The 17,010-nt window shown below is 40.0% G+C and overlaps 1 protein-coding gene across 1 annotated transcript; it reads left to right on the top strand.

Moving 5' to 3' along the window:
- The first annotated feature begins 225 nt into the window (after positions 1–225).
- On the top strand, positions 226–1,215 carry LOC145053507 (uncharacterized). Its single transcript, XM_079001561.1, has one exon. The coding sequence runs from the start codon at positions 226–228 to the stop codon at positions 1,213–1,215; it is 990 nt and encodes a 329-aa protein (XP_078857687.1).
- The last annotated feature ends 15,795 nt before the right edge of the window (positions 1,216–17,010 follow it).

Below are 17,010 nucleotides of genomic sequence, written 5' to 3'. Positions count from 1 at the left end.
TCCTGATATTGGGAAGGATATAAGGGGATCAGAATTGAAGATGAGTGCAAACTTGGACCAAAGGAATGCCAATAAAGATGAGAAAATTGATAAGGGGGCTGGATCAAAGGCAGATTTGGGGGATGCTGTCAAAATCCTGAAAATTATCCAATGATGAATTTTGGAGCTTGGAATATAAGAGGTCTAAATAAAGTGGTTAAGTAGAAGGAGGTTAATAATTTAGATATGTGTGGTATTTTGGAATCACATGTGTCTGTTTGGAAGCTGAAGAAAATTTGTGACAAAATATTCAAGAGATGGGATTGGGTTTCTAATTGTAATTCTTGTATTAGGGGTACTAGAATTATAGTTGGATGGAATGTTAATAAGTTTGACCTTATGGTGCTTGGTCAATCTAATCAGGTCATGCACTGTATGGTGAGACATTTGGATTCCAATGAAGAGTTTTATGTTTCGTTCATTTATGCTGCTTCTAGTTATTTGGAAAGGAGGTTCATGTGGAGCAGTCTTGTGAAACATAAAATTGTGGTGTATAATAAGGCCTGGGTGATGCTTGGTGATTTTAATGTTGCTCTTAAGCCTTCGGAATATTCTGAAAGTACTTCCAGAAGTCTGGAAGGGGTTGATGACTTTGTTGAGTGTATCAATGCTATTGAGGTGGAGGATATTAAAGGTACAGGGCTTCAATTTACTTGGACAAAATCTCATTCTGGGGAACGTGGGTTACTCAAGAAACTTGATCGTATCATGGTAAATTTTAAGTTTTTGGAGAAGTTTTCGTTGTCTCATGCTATATTCAAGCTATATAGGATTTCTGCTCATAGCCCAACAATCTTATCTATTCCATGTTGTATACCTAAGCGGTCTCATTCGTTTAAATTTGTTAATTTCATTGTTGATTATGATGAATTCGTTCCTATAGTTGAGGAGGTATGGAGATTAAAGGTTGCTGGAGGATTCATCTTTAATGTTACGCAAAAGCTCAAGCTTTTAAAGAAACCCTGTCGAAGGCTTTTTTGTAATTCTTATATTTCAGGAAAGAAGTTACAATTATTAAGAGACAAATTAGATAATTTGCAAGTTGATATTGATAATAATCCACATAATTTGTCTCTGAGGCGTGAGCATGACAAGTTGTTAATGGACTATAATATGGCTTGTGAGAATGAGGAAAAGTTTCTATCGCAAAGGGCTAAAGTTAAATGGTTGAAATAGGGTGATAGAAATACGAGTTTTTTTCATAAAATTGTCAAGAGTCGTGTAAATAAAAATCGAATTTCAATGATTATGGATGAAAAGGGTAGATGGGTGAGTGGGAAAAATATGATTGAAAGATTTGTTGGTCATTATAAAGCATTTCTTGGTTCGAATTGTAGTACTGGGGATCGAATTTTGGATAGTGAATTATTTGTTAATAAAATAGATCCAGGTGTTGCCATTGAAATGATAAGATTTGTGTCGGGTGATGAGATAATGAGAGCTATGTTTGAAATTGAAGATAATCGAGCTCCGGGTCCTGATGGGTTTTCCTCTAAGTTCTTTAAAGCTTCTTGGAAAGTGGTGGGTCCTAAAGTTTGCAGGGCTGTCAGGGAGGTGTTATGGGTTGGGAAGATTTCGAAGTGTGTTAATGCTACCAGAATTATACTTGTCCCTAAGGTTGATTTCCCTCGGAAAGTTACTGATTTTAGACCAATTGCTTGCTGTAATACCTTGTACAAATGCATTAGCATGGTTATTGTCAATCGGATTCGAAATTGCTTAGGGATGATAGTTGATCTTAATCAATCGGCTTTCATTCCTGGGAGATCTATTTTGGACAACATTCTTCTTGTTCAAGATTTGATGGCAAGATATAATAGGAAGGATGACCCTCCTAAGTGTGCCCTGGAAATAGATATCCAAAAAGCTTATGACACTGTTGATTGGAAATTCCTTAAGCAAGCTTTGATTGGGTTTGGATTCCATCTAGTTATGGTCCAGTGGATAATGATGTGTGTTACTTCAACTTGGTTTACTGTGGATATTAATGGAGAGGACAATGGGTTTTTTTGAAGGGAAGAGAGGCTTGAGACAGGGTGATCCCTTATCTCCCTATCTGTTTACTCATGTCATGGAAATATTTAATCTTTTGTTGAAAAAGAATATTGAAAATAGCCCTAATTTCAAATTCCATAGTAGATGCAAATACCAGAAAATCACTCACTTATGTTTTGCAGATGACTTGTTGATGTTTTGTCATGGTGATAGTGGTTCTGCTAGAGCGATTAAGAATTCGTTGGATTGTTTCAAGGATCTTTCTGGATTGAGTGCCAGTATGAATAAGAGCCTGATTTTTTTTAGCTGTGTTGATCCTGCTGTGAGGTGTACTATTAATAGTATACTTCCTTTTGATGTTGGGAAGTTTCCGTTCAAGTACCTGGGTGTGCCGTTAACAATTAATAAACTATTTAGAAGGGATTGTAAAGTTTTGGTTGATAAAGTTAGAATGCGCATCCTAAGTTGGAAGCACAAGTGTTTGTCTTATGCCAGAAGACTTCAACTAATTGGTTATGTCTTATCAGCTTTGCATGTTTATTGGGCATCGGTTTTTAAGCTTCCTGTTGCCACTATTTTTGAGATTGAGAAGATTTGTAGGGGTTATTTGTGGAGTGGTGGTGATCTTGTGAAGGGTAAAGCCAAAGTTAATTGGAAAATGGTGTGTAGTCCAAAAGAGAATGGGGGTTTAGGATTGAAAGACCTTAGAAGATGGAATGATGTGTTGTTATCCAAACATGTGTGGAATATTGTTAATAATAAGAAGTCTTTGTGGGTGAAGTGGGTCTATAAGTTTTACTTGAAAGAAAGGAATTTTTGGGATATTCAAGTTAAAAAGAATTTCTGCTGGACTTGGAAAAGGATTTTAATTGCTAGGAACATTGTTCGTCCCCATATTGTTTCTTGTATTGGATTCGGTGAGAACACTTCCTTATGGCATGACTGGTGGCACCCGATTGGGATTTTGAGTATGTTAATCTTGAGGAGTGAGTGGATTAGGGCTGGTTTCAATGATATGTCAAAAGTGAAGGATATTTTTGTGAATGGCCAATTGTGTTGGCCGACTGATTGGCTGGAAAATTACCCTGGTTTGATGGATTGGCCTTTGTTTGTTAATAATGAAGGAACTGAAGATAAGATAATTTGGAGAGATAATAATGGAAAGTGTAAAAGATTTTCTTGCAAGCAGGTGTGGTCGGACGTCAATTTTTTTGGCCCAAAGGTTCCTTGGTTTCACACAATTTGGTTCAGTAATAACATTCCAAGGAATGCGTTTATCCTTTGGATGGAAATTTTGGGTAAATTAAAGACTCAGGACAGGGTGCTAAGCTGGGAAATTAAAGGTAATCTATTTTGCCCTTTATGTTTGAAGATTAATGATTCCCATGATCATTTATTTTTTAAGTGTGATTTCTCTAAGCTTATTTGGGAGTATTTCTCTAATAAGGCTGACATCAGGGTGAGTTATGGTAATTGGAAGGAGTTTATTTATAAGTTTTGTGAGCAGGTGAAAGGCAAATCTATTGGGGGTTTTATAAAGAAACTGGTTTTGGAAGGTTGTGTGTCGCATATTTGGCATGAAAGAAATATGAGATTCTTTAGAAATAATTTTAGATCCCCATTCTCTGTTACTTGTTGTATTGAGAAAGAAATTCAATTGAGGTTATTGGGGTTGAAGTATGAATCAAAAGTTATTAAGGAGAAAGTGTGGAGATGTTGGGGTATAGATAGAAATAATGATGTTGATAATGGGAATAAGGATAATGAAGTCTAGAAACAGGGTGGGGCTAGTTGATTGGGTGAAAGTTAGGAAGAATGGGAATTAGTTGTGTTGGGTGATATGGCTGCATGGTTGGAGTAACAGATTGGAGTTTTCCTGTGTTACTACTAGAATTGACGGTTTATGTTACTGGTTTGGGAGTTTGCTCCTGAATTTAGTAACTTGTACCTTTGGGAATTATTATTCGGATATGATCTTTGTTGAGAATATTCAATTAATGATTCCTGGACATGTGATTGATGCCATGTCCAGTATGCAACTGTTTGCGAATCTTGACTGGTTCTTTTGGTGGATTATTCCCTTTTGGTTTAGTGTGTTGTACAGGTTTCTGTTGCTGACTGTGCAGACCTAGGAAGGGTGGTCGATTAGTGTGGAGAGTATGATGGATTATGGGAGGAGGAGCAAGTCTTGGAATGTGTTGCTGAGAAGTAAAAGATGGAGGTCTGATTGCTGGAAGCAGTGGAATAGCAGCTGGAGTGTGTTTTTATGGTTGCTCTTTATTCATAGCGATGGAGAGTTGTGTAGTTATAATTTTGTTAAATTTGGTGTTTTTGGTAGTTTAACTGTTTTGTATTGGTTGTTGGGTTGGGTCCTAGGATTAGTCTATTGGACAGTGGGTTTTTTTAAGGGCCTTTCCCCTTGCATTAACTTTTTTGGTATGATGTGGGTTTGGTGTTGCAAGGGGTTGATGTTACCTTTTTTCGCACATCAAATAAGTCTTTGGACTAATTCTAGGACTTGTAAGGGTTTTGGGGGTAAAGTTGGGAGTTTTATGAAGATTAAGAAATGGTTTGGTAGTTGGTTATGGATTGGTTGGTCTCGTTAGGGTGTGTTTGTATTTTTGTTTTTTTGTTGTATTATTTTATTTTTTATTAATAAAGTTTGTTGAGCTTAGGCTCTTTAAAAAAAACACCACAAGCAATTGGAGAAGATATATAGAGAGAAGAGGGAGCTAGAAATCGGCCCTATGATCTCTTAGAATCAAGTGTACGAACTCATGAGGCTTAGGGGTCTTTATATAGGGTTGAGATTAGGGTTTCAGTCCTTATCCTTATTTAGTTGCTTGCCCACCAAGTAACAATAAGATAAGCCTTGAAAACCCATATCTTTGGACGATTTCAAGGATCCATATCCTTTAGATTTCATCCACCCATATTTAGGATAATCCTTACCCTACTTTGTAACTATCACATAATTACAATTCAGCCCCTCTAGTTTAATTAATTACACTTGATCACAAAATTAATTCCTAATTAATTTTTGACCAATATTAATAGATATGATTTACCCTTTAATATATTATTCTTATAACATATTAATAAATCATAATAACCTCTCTCTCTATTATTTCTCCAGTCAAGTTGTTTTGGTGAAGGCAACCCAAAAGGACCATGCACAATCGGGTCAAGTACTTTACCAAATATGGTTACAGGCTTAGACACTAATCCAACAGTCTCCCACTTGGATAAGTCTAGTAACCACAAATGTAAGTACTGTTGGAATAGTGTCTAAGGCTGCAACTATATTAGGCAAGTATTTGACCCGATTGTGCATGGTCCTTTTGGGTTGCCTTCACCATAGCAACTTGATAGGATGATTTATTATGAGAGAATAAATATTATTGATATATTATGAGAGTAATATAATGAATAATAATATTGTTATTTGATTAATATAAGTCATAGATTAATTAGTATTAATTTGGTGACTTAAAGAGATTAATTAAATAAGAGGGTATAAACTGTCAATTGTTTGATAGTTACACTTTGGGCTGTAAATCCTTCTTGGATAGAGGATGGATGAATTCTAGGGCTTGGGATAGCCTCAAATTCCTCCAAGGCTTATCATGGAAAGGATTTGGATTGCTTTAAGGAAGGATTATCCAACTAGGGTTTAAGGGTGAAACCCTAGGAGCCTTACAAGTATAAATAGACCCCTAGGGCAAGGGAAATCGGCACCTTTGCAAAAGCAAAGAAACCCTGGCCGATTTCTAGCCCCTCTTCTCTCTCTCAAATCATCCTCCTTGCTAGTTGGTGTTTGTAAGCCATTAGAGGAGTGACAATTGTGACTCTAGAGCTCCAAGACAACAAGATCAAAACAAGAGATTCAAAGGTAAACTTATTGATCTGATTTTGTATTGTTCTAATACCCAATTAGTCATTAGCAGTCTTGGATTCAAAGCATGTTTAATTAGAGAAACCTAGATCCAAGCATTAGGGTTGCATGTGCACATAGGAATGTTCATATGGCTAAAACCCATCAAGTACGACTCAATTAGCAATCGTAGCTCTCAAAGACATTGTCGAACTCTGATCTTATCAGTAACCTGTCCTTCAGATAAGGGATCGTATATTCCTCCATTCTAGATATCGTATAGACACGAGACATGGATTGAAATCATTCTCTCAGTCTATGTGTTGTTTCTCGATTTTCGATTTACGACGACTGACTAATTGAACAAATCAAATTAGCCCTAGCCCGACCGAGCATTTACGTTTGTCATCACTAAATCATCGAGGGGCCCACATATATCGCTTTTATCCCACTTTGGGTAAAAGGAATGGATAAACTTCGACTCAATGTTTGCTTGCACTCACTCACCAAATCACACACAACAATAAGTTTTATAACACCAAGTTACTGGTGCGTTTACATATTATCTATGTGTAACCGATTCTCAAGATACAACTCACACATCTCAGTTTCAAGAATACAAGATATTATCGTCTCACCAATCGCTCATGATAAAATCCATGAAGCGATCCAAGTGAGTGTAGGTTTAATCCAATGCTCAAAATCATATTCATAAGCACTCATGAACGTTGCAGCAAACCTTTGCTATGTCTGATACGCTTTAGACAATCTACAACCAATTCATGACAGTCTTCATTCATACTTACTTCCAACGCATGACCGACTGTGGTCCGTTTGAATAATTCGATTATTCTTAATAAACTCAATTATTCTGGAAGTCAAAACATGCAAAGTGAAACACAAAAGTAATACTAATCCTATATGGTCCCAAACCCTTGAGTATAAATAAAACACCTTTATTTAATCACCATATTGATTACTCATTATCCATTGTTTAACGTTTCAAATAATCAACTTTATAACTCGAATTATAACCACAATTGTCCCATGCTCCTAGCATGCACACTTTGGTTTCCTATGGTCTATACTTTGTGAAATAGATCAAATGAACACATTTTTCAATCATACTCATTCACAATTCACAGTTCTTATCATAAGTACAAGAATATCAAATTCTTGCCGCTTATAGAATATGTCAAATTCTAATATTTTATGCAATAATCCTCTTGTGAAGTTACGGCACAAAAATAACAAAGACTCGGCCATCGAAATCACAAGGTACTCTATCAAAATAGTTACAGAACAATTCTATAGATCTGATGTCTCTCACTCAAAGTACATTCCTTGAACATCCTTTTGCATAAAATTTTCTAATCTAGACATAAATTCTTAATTTCCAACTCCCAATTATGGAAACATTTCCATATTTACCATATGACAACTCATTCTTAATAGAATCTTATCTATTCATAATAATGTTGATATGGTCCATTCAATGCCATACTTCCAACTACTCACATGTGACCAATCCTCAGCGAACTTTGGATTGTCCTTTGACAGTTGTTTAATTATCTTAGTCAAAACCGATTCTTGTCCTTTTTCCCTCTTAATGCGCTAGACATTTGGAAAAATTTAGAATGGTCAAATATTATGGCATTTGCAATCGGTCCTATACCCGAAGCGTATGGGACACGATACATAATGTCTTACATAAAGATACGATACTCTATCAATCTTCTACCATAATATTTTATGTGTCACGTTCTTACAATTCGATCTATGAAAAGGGACGCCATAATCATAATCAAAATTTAAGAATTCACTATGTATCTTTTGACTAAATTTATTAAAATTTCTCAATCTAAGCTTTAGATTATGAAACGAAGTACAATATTCTCTCCCTTAATTATAGCAAAACAACTTTTCAACCTTTACGACATTGCAAAGTACAACACTTGTTTTCTATAATTAATATTGCTAACTTGCAATACTTACCATAATAATCATGCTCCCACTTACATGATGATTATTTCTTTACCAGCATAACATTTATGCTCCCACTAGCTTTGACATGTATTCAGAAATCAGCCGAACTTTAAGAAAAACAATTTCTTAAGTTCATATTTCTAATAATAGATGCTTCGATAAGACTCTATCTGAGCTTCTTAAACTCGTACACCTTTACTTAGACAGCTCATATGTATATGTCTAAACGATTCTAGGACTCATATCAATAAGTCTAAGATGTTCAGACCTATTTGCCATTTCCCACAATTCGAACTATGAAGAGGTATGCCGTAATCAAAGTTGAATTTGAGAAACCCAAATCATATAATGCTATCTTCAAAATCTTTCTTAGTGAAAGCGTTTCCTCACAATCATTCTTATGAATGAAGGAAACCTTATGACACTTAGATTTTGTGGTGTATTATTTCTTATCAATGTGAATTTGTCATAACCATAATCACAAGATAATGTTAGTGACAAATCCAAACTCTTATGGATAGAACTTGTTCTTCTTAATTTCTTGCCATCAAGGGTCCCACCATTGCTTCCAAGTTATTTAGCAGCTCACCCCTTCATTTCAATGTACTTTCCATTGAATAAGGTGCCTTTCCCCTATACAATTCATTGAGAACTCGTAGAACTCACTTGCATAATTAACTCAATTCGGAATGGCACAGAAACAAAATAATGTTAACACGATAGGTTGTAAACCTCAAGTCGTGTGCTAGTGATGAATGATAAGGTCTATTATTGATTTGTTCTTGAAACCTTTCAAGACCATTAAGACTCCCACTGACTCCTTGACATATAAGGTTCCCTTGTTAAGAAATATTTCTTGACAAACAAATATTCAAGAGTTAGTGCAGCTTTTATCAAGACAAAACTCTTCACATAATTGGTCCTAGTTGGTCTTTGTCTTATCCAAGACATCACAATTTACTAATTTCAAATGTGTAAGAACAAGAAAAGTCCTTATTCCAAACTTCACATTTGACAAAAGTTATAAACCTTCTTAAGACTTATCACTTAATTCACAATCTTGGAGTATAACTCTAAGACTTGACATTGGAACGAAGTATGATTGACTTCTTGATTTAACCATTTCCATAATTCTTGTCTCCTCTTCTTAGACATACAAATTGTACTAAGAATCACTTAGAGGATCAATTGAGATATGGTTCTTAATCATTAAGTCCTATCATAAAACATAATAAAAGGTACTCTCCCTTCTTCTTAGAATAGAGAAACTTTTATCTTTCTACCTACTTGGTTCTTCTTATTCGTTCTGCTATTGATTGAAACTCTTTTAACTAATCCAGAATTATACTCAATCTTATAAGTATAACCATATTCACTAAACTTTAGTAAATCATGACGAATATCTTTGTCACTCTTGTGGTGGTCTTGATCAACACACAACTTTGTGTACTTGATCTCATAGTCCTTCACTTGACGCTTTGTAACACCCGAAATCAGAAAGGTCAAGAAAGGAAAGGAAAAACCCTAAGTTAAAGAGGGTTGACTCGTCAAGTCTAGGGAGGAACTCGACGAGTCGGAGCGGGATCTTTGTGTAAAGTAAGTGACCGACTCGGCGAGTCTGGTCTGGGTTGGGAAACCCTAATTTCGAGACTTGGTACCCTATTTAAGCATCTTATTCTCTTCCCTAGGGCTCATTTGCGGCCCCTATAGTCCAGAACCAGAAACCCTAAGCCTCCATTGTTGCTCATTCAAGCTTTCTTGCCATTTTGGGTGATTTGAAGGAAGAAGGAAGAAGGCACTCATTGGGGATTCAAGAATTGGGAGTAGATCCAGAGTTTGTGAGGTCTTCCAGAGCATTTAAAGGTAATGAGTCGCTACCTTCCCTCTTTTGCATATAGATCAACCTTTATCATGAGATTTGGGGCTTTTAGGACAAGTTTATGAACCATTTACAGTTAGAAGCCCAGATCTGAAGTTGCTACTTCAGATCTATGTGTATCTTGGCCTAGAGGATCATAAAGCATCAGTCCTTGGGTTGATTGTTAAGCCCCTTTGTCTCAAACTCTAGTTTATAGTGTTTTGATCCTAGATCTCGTTAGCCACACGTAAAGTTTGCCACTTTACGTAAGGAATAGGCTTTAAAAGAGTGGATCTACAGTTTGGAGTCCATGCATGACTCAAAAGTCCTCTGCATGTATGTAGATCTGAATGGACTCGGCGAGTCCTTCGAGTGGACTCGGCGAGTAGCATGAAGATGAGGAGGAAATCGACGAGTGGGATGAACAACTCGTCGAGTCGGATGAAGTTAGGCATGAACTCGACGAGTTGGAAGAACAACTCGACGAGTTGGTTGAAGAGTGCCTTGGGCTCGGCGAGTCTATTCTTGGACTCGGCGAGTCAGGTCACGAAACCCTAAACCCTTCGAGTTGAGACTCGAATCAGTGAGTCGGGTAGAGACTCAGCGAGTTGGACAAGTCAGGACTCGGAAATAATTGGACTCGGCGAGTCATGGACCGACTCGGTGAGTCGAGTCGCGAATAGAAAGACCCTGAGCATATGCACTCAGCGAGTCATTAGGTGGACTTGGCGAGTAGGGTTGACCTGGAAGGTTGACTTTGACTAGGATTTTGACTTTGACCAGAGTTGACTTAGTTGACTTTTAGAGGACTGTCAGACTAAGTGTCATATTGATATTGGTAGCTCGGAGAGCTGGAGGAGCAGCGGATCAGGGGATTGTCGATTAGCAGCCAGAGGATTATCGGCAGAGCTCAGCAGTTCAGGTGAGTTTCCTACCAGTAGGAACGGGTATAAGGCCACAATGCCGACCCGTTTAGCTAGCAGTAGTTTCCGGTTTTGATCCGATGCAGTAGTTAGTATGTTTGATGCCTTCATGGCTCAGACAGGATTTATGTGTTATGTGTTCCGGGCTACGGCCCGATGCAGTATGCAGTATATGTGTGTTCATGCTAGTTGATATGTTTATGTTATGTGAGGATCAGTTAGTTCCGGACTTCGGTCCGACGCAGGGGGCAAGGCCCCAATTAGTCCAGACTTCGGTCCGATGCAGGGGACAAGGTCCCAGTCAGTTTCCGGACTTCGGTCCGATGCAGGGGACAAGGTCCCAGTCAGTTTCCGGACTTCGGTCCGATGCAGGGGCAAGGCCCCAGTTAGTCCAGACTTCGGTCCGATGCAGGGGACAAGGTCCCAGTCAGTTTACGGACTTCGGTCCGATGCAGGGGGGAAGGCCCCAGTTAATCCAGACTTCGGTCCGATGCAGGGGACAAGGTTCGTGTCAGTTTCCGGACTTCGGTCCGATGCAGGGGGCAAGGCCCCAGTTAGTCCGGACTTCGGTCTGATGCAGTGGGCAAGGCCCAGTAAGTGCTTTATATGTTATTGTATGGTATGTGGTAGTTTGGGGGAGCTCACTAAGCTTCGTGCTTACGGTTTTCAGTTTTGGTTTCAGGTACTCAGTTTTTTTTAAAAGAGGAGCTCGGGAAGATTGCAGTGCACACACCATAGTCAGTTAGCCTGGGAATGTTCTACTCTGATAATGAGATTATGTTTTGAATTAATACTCAAAAACTATGTTATGACTTATGATACAGTTTTATAAATATGGTTTTAGTAATGTTTTAAAATAAATTTTTAGTCGTGATTTTTGGGTTGTTACAAGTTGGTATCAGAGACTTGGTTTGAGGGATTCGGACATACTTGAGAGTGTGTCTGGACTCAAACTAAGGAAACGGTAAAAGGTTTTCAAAAGAAAAACATTTTTGAAAGAAATTTATGGTAAAAAGGAGTTTGAGAAAAGAAAAGAGTTTTAGAAAAAGCGGAAAGAATATTTAGAAAGTAAATAACTTGAAAAGAGAAAAAGGGTGTGGTGCATGCAATCAGCCGAGCTCAAGTAAGTACTCCTAAATTACCCATACAAGTTACGTTATGATTATCAGTTTCAGTTTCAGTTTCAGTTTTAGTTTCAGCTTCAGTCTCAGTAGGACAGCATGCTAGTATAGGACTAAGGATCTAGGAGGATGCCTTATGTGCCTGCTTTATGTGTTTCAGCTTGATAAGAATTGCATGCTAGTATTGAGTAGACAATGGTAGGATAGCCTGTTTAGGTTATGCCTGATAGTATGAGCTTAACATTGTATGCTAGTACAGTTTCTCGTTATGAGAATAGATTTGCTTGAGTAGTTTCCTGTGTCCGAATGTTGCTTGCTTTGTGCTTTGTAGGACTCTTGGTGATGGGAGTTAGTCGTTAGGTGAATACATCACGTCACATGTGATCAAAGTTGAATAATCTTAGAGTGTTGGATTTGGCCCTATTGCGCAGCTCTTGTTTGAGTCTAACCGTTGTAGGGACGAGACTTTTAATCGAAGGATTATCCGAGCCTCATTGCATGTGATGGTATTCAGGTGGTGGCTAATTGGCATTACAAGGAGGCCTTCAGTAGCTGAGGACTGGTTTGGGTGGAGTCAGAAGTTCCCTAGGGCAAGCCTAGGAAGGTAGTAGCAGAGATCAGTAACAGTAAGTGACTTGGTGGAGTCGAGGCAGTACTTGAGGAAAGTACGGATAGATGTGGAAGGTAGTATGGGCCCGTACTACTGAAAGCAGAGGATCCGTACTCAAATCAAGGAAGGCTGAGATGAATCCAGGGAACTTGTAGTGTGTGAGATCCCTCGAGATTGGATGAGTATTGTAATGTTAGTGATGACATGTTGCTGAGTATAGTGACGCTACGTGGTAGACCAGATGGTAGTTCTGGTGTCGACAGGGGATCAGGCTCGGACTCTGGAGCCAGGCAGATTGATGATCAGATGAGAGAGTTCATTTCATTTGAGAATTTTGCGCAGTATCACTGACCAGACTCTTGTGATCCTCAGTGTGATCAAGGAGGGCATTATGGAGATTTGTGATGAGAGGCCGAGTGCATTCTGCTCTGAGATAGCAGTCATGATAGAGACCTGTACGTTGATGTTTTGGGAATTCACAGTTTGTGAGGCTTCAGATTGTCATGGGGGTTAGGGACCCCATTGTTAGCGGCAGATGGTTGGCAGATGTTGCCAACACTTTTCGTACCAGTCGTTGTCTCGAAAGGAGACAAGATCTGACTTACTTCCTGTCTCCTGAGGGATAGAGAACGAGATTGATAGGAAGTGGTCGGTAGTGAGTTGTGTGATGCGGTTAATGCTAGTTCATGGTGTGACTTTTAGACCAGATTTTGGGCAGAGTGTGCCCAGGAGATTGAGGCGCAGCAGTTGGCACAATGGTTGTTAGATCTCCACCAGAAGACTGAGACCGTGGCAGAGATCACTGCCAAGTCTCGGGAAAGAGCTTATATGGTACCACAGTATGCAGTAGAAGAGAAAATGAAGAAGGTAAGTTATCAGAACATATTGTAGAATGATAGCAGGGAGATTGTGAGTATCTTGGGGTGCAAGACCCTGAATGATATGACTTCTAGAGCTCGAGAGCGGGATATGGACTTGGAGCACATTGGTAAGAGGGAACCAAATCAGTTGCTTATAGTGAGGGGTCTCAGGAGGAGACCGTAGATTTCAGTTTAGCTTTCAAGAGACCAGCAGAACCAGATTCGGTGCAGCACTTGCAGGAAACTGCACAAGGGAGCCTTTCGTTCCAAAGGTTTGAGAAAGTGTAACCCTGAGTTATCCTCAGTTTGTGTCTGAATTGTATTTTTATGAGATGTCATATGCCAATTGCATACCGAGAAGCATTGGCGAATAGTAATAGATCAAATCCCCAGATTGTGGGATTGGGAGAGTACAACGTCATCTTGGTTTATTCCAAGACTGAGGAGCAGCACGAGAAACACCCGAGGGAGGTGCTAGAGACTTTGAGGAGGAAGAGAATTTTCACAAGGTTCATTAATCATGAGTTCTTGTTGCGCGGAGTGCAATTTCTTTGGGTACCTCGTCAATCGGAAGGATATTCTAGTCGATCCGGCCAAGTTAGAGGCCGTGATGCACTGGGAGATTCCGAGGTCTCCAATTGAGATTCGGAGCTTCCTAGGTCTAGCGGGTTATTACCAGAGATTTATTCGGATTTTTTTTTAGAAGTTGGGTGATCTTTTGGATTAGCTAGTGTTGAAAACACTAGAAAGGGTAAGCGTGGTTCTAGCAGGAGCAGTGAACTGTAAGAAGGACCGGGAATCCTTTCGACCAGTGAACAGTAAGGAGTTAGCCGAATCCAAGTGGGGGAGAATCCTCCGAGTATACAAGGATAAGAGCCACGGGGACCCAGAATGAGTGCGTGGCCTCTGAGAAGAAAAGATAGTAGCATAGTGATTGATGGATTGAGAAGTTCAGAATTGGGAGTTTGAGGACCTTCCCAACAGTTAGTTCATGTAATCGAGATGGTTATAAGCTGGTTGGGAATCCAGGATTAGAGGACCACCTGTAGGGCTCAAGTGAGTCGGAATGAGGATCCTGAGAACCGTTAGCAAGAGATGCTTTCGTATTAGTAGCCAGTGATAGATTCAGCATGCAGGATTGTGTAGATTCAGGAGTTGGGAGTTTGGAAACTTCCCAACAATAGCTTCTTGTATCCAGGTTAGTAGACGGTTGGTTTGGGAACCAAGCCGAAGAATTCCTCGACGAAGCGCTAAGTATATCAAGGATATAAGATATCGAGGTTGATGCAGTATTCAAAGACTGAGGGCTGGTTTTGAGAAATCAGGATGAGGAATCACTAGCAGGAATAGGGATAGTCAGGATGTCCTTAGATAGTAGTAGAGTGTTGTAAGTCTGCGGAGGTAGCCGTAGCATTCACTAGCAGTCAGATAGTAGTAGTAGTGTTGTAAGTCTGCGGGGGTAGCCGTAGCATTCACTAGCAGTCAGATAGTAGTAGTAGTGTTGTAAGTCTGCAGGGGTAGCCGTAGCATTCACTAGCAGTCAGATAGTAGTAGTAGTGTTGTAAGTCTGTGGGGGTAGCCGTAGCATTCACTAGCAGTCAGATAGTAGTAGTGGTGTTGTAAGTCTACGGGGGTAACCGTAGCATTCACTAGCAGTCAGATAATAGTAGTAGTGTTGTAAGTCTACGGGGGTAGTCGTAGCATTCACTAGCAGTCAGATAGTAGTAGTAGTGTTGTAAATCTGCGGGGGGGGGGGGGGGGGGGTAGTCGCAACATTCACTAGCAGTCAGATAATAGTATAGTGTTGTAAGTCTGCAGAAGTAGCCGTAGCACTCGTCCAGTTAGTAGATAGCATGAGCGCGTTATTGGACACGGGGGAAATATTAGTACCCACCAGTTCGGGTGCAGCAGTGAAGATATGGGAATCCCGGGTTAGATTTCGGATTTTCCAAATGGTTCACTTATGGTTAAGTCGGCGATTCGACAGTTGGATCGTCACCACAGTTATGAGATCAGAGTAGCAGTGGACCGTTGGGGTTCGGGTATGTTAAGGGCTACCGTCAGTCTGGGAGCCATCATGTTGTTAGTCGTGGAATTGATGATGTCATGATGTGACGTTTGGACCTGATCGGTGGATCGGAAGGTTGTTAGAGCCACAGTGACAGGATAACTAGTGGAAACTAGTTCCAGAGAAAGATTTCGTTCATAAGTCGTGGGAGCGACTAAGTGAGGAGTCCTTTGACTCCACAATTGAGTTGGAACTCAGTATTGTAGATAACCGACGAATGATTGGAGACCAGGAAGGTCTTGAGATAATTCGGGAAGCAGTGTTTCACGCGCATTCAGAGTTTCAGGCATGTTCATTGTTTCATGCAGTTCAGAGTTTCAGGCATGTTCAGTGTTTCATGCAGTTCAGTGTTTCAGTCAGTTCAGTGTTTCAGGCAGTTCAGTGTTTCAGTCAGTTCAGTGTTTCAGGCAGTTCAGTGTTTCAGGCAGTTCAGTGTTGCAAGCAGTTCAGTGTTTCGGATAGTTGCAGTGTGATGGTCAGTATTAGTATGTGTGTTGGAATGCAAGTGTTGGCGATATAGTTGGTTGATTTGGAAATGGCAAGTCCCTCTCAGCAGCATCAGTTGAGCCTTCTGCCAAGTATAAGTGATCTGTAAGGATAGCTAGGCAGGTAGCTTTTCTCTCAGGATGGAAGGCTCGAGTTAGTAGGAATTGAGTAGTCAAATGAGAGATAAGCAGGCTGGTTCCAGCAACATCGATTCAATATGGATGGCAGAATGGATAGAACAGTTATAGATAGTCGAAGTATCTTCAGGAGTCGCTGGGAGCGACTAGGAGATTGCGATGGAGTGTAGTGACCGGTGGGAGTCCGGTAACTCAGATATCGGCAGATTAGTTGGACCAGGGTGGTCTCAGTGCATCCGGTAGGCGGATGAGGGGTAACATAATTTTCAGTCGGAGGAAGTAACGTTGAGGAAATTATGGAAAAGAGAAGAATTCAGTATGTACCAACAGTAGTGACCAGCACTGTGAGTGGTTGGAGTGATGGACAAAAGGGTTAAAGTCACCAGGCAGGGTGTTGAGGCGGATTGCAGGTCAGTTAATCATAGAGAACTTCGAGGACGAAGTTTAGTTTAAGTGGGGGAGAGTTGTAACACCCGAAATCATAAAGGTCAAGAAAGGAAAGGAAAAACCCTAAGTTAAAGAGGTTGACTCGTCGAGTCTAGGGAGGAACTCGGCGAGTCGGAGCGGGATCCGGGTGTAAAGTAAGTGACCGACTCGGCGAGTCGGCAAGTGGACTCGGCGAGTCTGGTCTGGGTTGGGAAACCCTAATTTCGGGACTTGGTACCCTATTCAAGCATCTTATTCTCTTCCCTAGGGCTCATTTGCGGCCCCTATAGTCCAGAACCAGAAACCCTAAGCCTCCATTGTTGCTCATTCAAGCTTTCTTGCCATTTTGGGTGATTTGAAGGAAGAAGGAAGAAGGCACTCATTGGGGATTCAAGAATTGGGAGTAGATCCAGAGTTTGTGAGGTCTTCCAGAGCATTTTAAGGTAATGAGTCGCTACCTTCCTTCTTTTGCATATAGATCAACCTTTATCATGAGATTTGGGGCTTTTAGGACAAGTTTATGAACCATTTTGAGTTAGAAGCCCAGATCTGAAGTTGCTACTTCAGATCTATGTGTATCTTGGCCTAGAGGATCATAAAGCATCAGTCCTTGGGTTGATTGTTAAG

This window comes from Lactuca serriola, chromosome 1, assembly GCF_051521515.1.
Source record: "Lactuca serriola cultivar US96UC23 chromosome 1, Lser_US96UC23_V15, whole genome shotgun sequence".
Lineage (NCBI taxonomy): Eukaryota > Viridiplantae > Streptophyta > Magnoliopsida > Asterales > Asteraceae > Lactuca > Lactuca serriola.
This window is presented reverse-complemented; position numbering and strand designations above follow the sequence as displayed.